At 36.5% G+C, this 5,009-nt stretch overlaps 1 protein-coding gene across 1 annotated transcript; it reads right to left on the bottom strand.

The window, feature by feature from the left end:
* Positions 1-355: 355 nt before the first annotated feature.
* Positions 356-1,233, bottom strand: LOC108010753 (uncharacterized). The gene is made up of 2 exons (XM_017075679.4): positions 1,062-1,233; positions 356-1,008 (listed from the first exon to the last, which is right to left on the bottom strand). The coding sequence occupies exons 1-2, from the start codon at positions 1,204-1,206 to the stop codon at positions 941-943; spliced, it is 213 nt and encodes a 70-aa protein (XP_016931168.3). The 5' UTR covers positions 1,207-1,233; the 3' UTR covers positions 356-940.
* Positions 1,234-5,009: the final 3,776 nt, after the last annotated feature.

Here is a 5,009-nt window from a genome sequence, read left to right as displayed (position 1 = left end):
AAATGGATATTTTAAAGAATAAACTACGAACTTTATAGCATATTACATTTATGTTAAATTCATTTGTAAGTTGTAATAGGTGTGAATATCATTATCTCACACTGTTTTAGTTTAATTGTATATATTTAAAAAGAAGACTCTTCCAGCTGCTCTTGCATCTGCCACAAATGACTAACTTCAACCCTTTTTGTGTGCCCACATTTTTTGATGAATAGATAATAAATTATACGAAAAAGGCACCCAGAATATTACTTTAATTAATACCTAAAAACGGAACCCGTTCTTAACAGACCTTTCTCCGATCTCGAGGGAAAGGCAGGTGCAGTCACCAAAGATGTGCTAATGCCATCTACCATCAGCGGTTAATATCGAGTGGGCAAAAATGAAATTTAACAAAACAATTAAAATGCAATTTCGTGCAAATCCTTTTGCAGCTGCAACAAGTTGGGCCTTTTGCAGATGTCTATCTCTCGCTGGGCGCTCATTAAGTTTATTAATTTCTGATATCAAGACGGTACAGTTTTCGTTTGCTTTGCATTTGTGTCGCCTGCCACATGCAACAGAAAGCGATGAGCATGAACCGTGACCAGTTTTCCCCGAAAAAAATACATCCAAAAATATAAAATAAAATAAAAACGAAACAGATAGGGAGTTACCCCAATCCCATGAAGAACTTCTCGCTTCTTCAACCCTTGCGGATGAACTACGAGCGTTCGTGCCTCACATTATTTCTCCACTGTCCATTCGATTTCTACGCTTTCTACACTCACATCTTCCTCGGTTTGTTGTGTTTGTGAACAGGTGTAATGATTTTTGGTTTTGCACCTTGACTTTCTGCTTCCGTTTCAGTTTCGAGCGTCGCTTGTCGATAAGTTTTTGGCTTGGGGTAATTTGCGAGCATTTACTTCCTCGCCATCAAACTTCCTTACAGGGTGTCCAGCTATGTTTTTCGCAACTTCCCCTGCTTCAACAGCCAGGCGATATTTACATTCTGCCCATTTGGATGCTCTGACAAAGCAATCGATTTTGTTAAATATTTAAATAGGAATTTATTCACTTACCCGACTCCTTGCGACGCTTGTGTTCCTCAGATTTGGCCTGAACACAGTGGGCCAGGTAAAAGTGCAGCAATGGTACTACAATTAGCAATTTGGGGAACGTTTTCCAGGTTATTCTCATTTCTAAATTTGTAATGTAAAATTTCATTAATAATTTTAAACTAAAGCCTACTTATGTTCCGTTTCGTAAGAACACCCTGTTGTGGTTCCTTCCTTTGCTTAATTGTTAACTTTTTACAAAGGACTTTATTAGCCCATGACTCGTAAAGGAAATACATTTCGGTTAAACTGAGAGAAATACAACAGCAGTTTTAAATTTTTAATATTTCAAGAATGCATACCGAAAGATTTTTAAAATTATTTTAAGACTTCACATAATTTTAAACAATTTATGTATCTATATTAATAAAAAATTTGAATGGACTAAAATCTTAAATAATAATCGTAGGAAAAGCTCAAATTTCGTATATATTTATATATAAAATATTTATACTGTTATTTCAGCTTTAAAATATGATTATTATAGTTACTTCTTTTTAATGGAATTTATTTTAAAAAAATTCCAATTTTTGGTCTTAACATTTATTTACAAACTATTTTAATTTTAAAAAGGTCTATGTATTTGTAGAATGTATTGGAATACGAAGTTATATTTTTTCCAAAAAGGCTTAGTCGCCCAGTGTAAGACCCCGCCAAAAAGGATATTTGGTAATATAACCGCAAGGCAACTTCCTCAATATCAATCATTACGCTCGGCTATATTACCAACCCCTGGCCATATATCCCTGCCTCGACTTTCTTCATAAAGCATATTTAGTGTGTAATGTGCGGTGTCCCCGAAACAAAGTTTCCGTTTTATATTTATTTTTGGGTAAGCTGCAATTTTCAGGTGTTAGCCGAGAGCTTCCAGCCAACTGGCCATTGAAGCGAACTGGATTCAGCTCAACCCTTTCATTAAAGAGGGAACAAAAATGATATATTTAATCCGTTCGCTCGTTGGGTCAGTGAAGCGTATGCTCGTCTCGGAGCCACGACGACAATGACAGCGAATGATAAACCTGATATGGAACACACTTAAGGGCTCAACTCGGGTAATCTGCAGTTTGCTCAAGTAGAAACAGCAGCTATAGCAGCGCCAACTGAAGAACCACGCAACCAAAATTAAAACTGCAGGGCCGGCCATTCGGAGGGGTATACGGTATATGGGGTATGGGGTATGGGGTATGGTATATCGCCGGAGATCGCAGATCGTTTCCAGTCGTGCAGGTGGATTTCTCAAGTGGCTGCGTCCGCTTTCTTGTCTCTCTCCATCTCTCTTCGTCAGCTGATTCTTGGAGAAACTTAAGACTTCTCGGGGGTAATAGATACATCTGTACTCGGCTGTGTACATGGTTTCAAGAGAAACAAGTGCATCTTAGAATAAAGGGCTGGCTATGAGGATTGGCAGATGTTATTTAAAAAGAGGAACAGTAACTTTGAATTTGAACTTAACATTTTTTAGCTTCCTTTTTTCTGCCTTTTACTCTTTGACCTTTATTTCTATTAATTATAGAACCTGATTTATTTTTTCTTAATTAACAAAAAACGTATCTTCAGCTTAGATAGAAAATCTAGCTTAACATAAAAAATACATAATCACAACTAATTTACTTAAGAAGATATTTAATATAATATTTTCTTAATTCTTCTTAAAACATTTTATAAAGAAGTAGAGTAGAGTATTTCTAACTATCACATTTTCTCAAAAAAAATTTAAGTAAATACCTTCTGATTCCATTGAAGCAAGGCCTTTTTTGTTCATAATCTCCCTGTAAAAGTAATGAAACTACACTTTGCAATAAGTAGTAAAATTGTATTTTTAAACATTACATTTTCTCAAAATAAATTTAAGTAATACCTACTGATTTTATATTGAAGCAAGGATATTTTTGTCTTAATGAGCTCATGGTAAATCAATTCCATTCCTTTGAAATTAAAACCTTAACAGATTTCTTAATTTGTGATTGACAGATTTATTCCTTCAATGCCATACTTTTCTCTTTAGCGCAATTCCAATGTGATATCCATAAAAATGTCGCCTTAAAATCCCCAAAAAAGTAGTAAATGTCAGCTCAAGGATCCAAAGGACTGGCGGCAGTTGTCACTGGCATTAGCCATGCTTGCTTAAGATTTTCCCCGGAGATCCTTGAGGAGTTTCCTTCACGGCCAACGACAGCAGGGGAAATTGCAATTGTGTGTGGTGTCAAAAGTCGCACAGCAATCCATCAATTTAACAGCCATGGAAAATCAACACAATGCCAAGCAATTGTATGAAATATGTCAGTCAAAGGAAGGAAGAAAATAACTCCGAACAGGACAAAGGACACAGGACACAGAAGTCGTCACAGTTTGGGGTGGAAGTAAGAAATGCGAATGCGAATAAGAAACAGAATGATTTCCTTTTCCTTTGACTTCTTGGCTTGTTTTCAGGGGGGCAAAAAGAGATGCCACAAAGGAAAAATACATTTATGCGGAAATGTGTGTCCTTTGTGGCATGTTTGCGCAATGTTAACATACAGCAGCTCGGCAAACTTTAAGCTGTTCAAACATTTCGCCCCAGCAGCTGGCTCCAGTGTCAACAAACTCTCACTGTCCCCGTTTTTTTGTTCACCTTTTTTGGATCTGTCTATGCCCCAACGCGTGCCATATGCCTGAGCAACCAAAATTGTCAACTGCAAGGCTGTGTAATTAAAAACCGATCGCTGCACGCTGATCATTTATTTATGCATGCCCCAAAATCCACTTTCAACCTGCTGCTGCCACTGACCAGATTTTGATTGGCTTCGCGGCCCAAACCAAAACAAAGGGACAGTAAAATAAAACCAAAAGCCAACCTTTTTTCGGGGCAGCCGGTGACCATCAGGCTTCACTTCGCGTCTGCTCCTCATTTTTTCGTACTTGCTTTAATTTTTTGTAGTTTTTCGTGTGTGGCATCAACGAGCGACAACATGCCGCAAACATTCCACACGATAAAATTCAGCAGTAAAATTTAAGCTGTTCCTTAAAAAGTTGTTTCGCCCCAGCTCTCTTTGAATTCATATAATTTTGCTTAATGCCGATTAAATATTATAGTGGGGCTAAGGCGGGCAGCCCAGTTTAAATAAAGGGTGAGAGCTTTAAGTATGATGTCTTGCTGCCGAGTTGTATTACAATTTGGGAGTTTATAATATCGCCTTAAAGGATTTATGGCTTAAAATTTAATTTATTTAAAAATGAATAACAAAACAAAGTATTTTGTAAAAGTCATTACGTTACATTTTTCACTTTCACTGAATTTTTTCAGAAATTGCGTCAACCTGTAGATACATTTTAATTTATATTTTAATTTTTTACAATTCATAAATCTAAATTTAGCTTAAAACAACAAACAAATGTTTTGTATATATATATGTGTATATTTCCTATAGGAAAGTTTTTTACAATATACATTTATTACTTTCTGCAAAATTCTTATATTCACCTGCGATACCATTCCTATTTTCACTAGAAACCATTTGAAACTAAAATAGTCACCATCTGAAATTCCAATTGACCATAACCACTGCTCATTAGCCTATCAGACATTGACTGTTTTGCATAAAATCCGCGTAAAGAATCCCGATTCGAATACAAATAAGCCATAATCAAACTAGACAAATTCAATGGAAATGGCCAATGGGCCTTGTAACTACTTGAACGCTTTTAAATCGTTGGGTGTTGGCCAAATCGCAGAATTGGCTGAAAGAATACCTTAGCCAAGGCTTGATTGGAATCAGAAACAGCAACAGGCGATTTTATCGTCAACAGCAGATACTATAGTACTATAGTCTATAGATCCTTGTCTAGGAAGAGGATCCATGGTCTGGCTGTGTTGTGATTGCAACCATTTTGCCGGCATTCCAGAGCAGCTGCCAGGTCAAGAACAAAACACAA

The sequence above is a fragment of the Drosophila suzukii genome, chromosome 3 (assembly GCF_043229965.1).
Source record: "Drosophila suzukii chromosome 3, CBGP_Dsuzu_IsoJpt1.0, whole genome shotgun sequence".
In the NCBI taxonomy this organism is placed as follows: domain Eukaryota; kingdom Metazoa; phylum Arthropoda; class Insecta; order Diptera; family Drosophilidae; genus Drosophila; species Drosophila suzukii.
The sequence above is the reverse complement of the archived record's forward strand: the minus strand, read 5'-3'. Positions and strand labels throughout refer to the sequence as shown.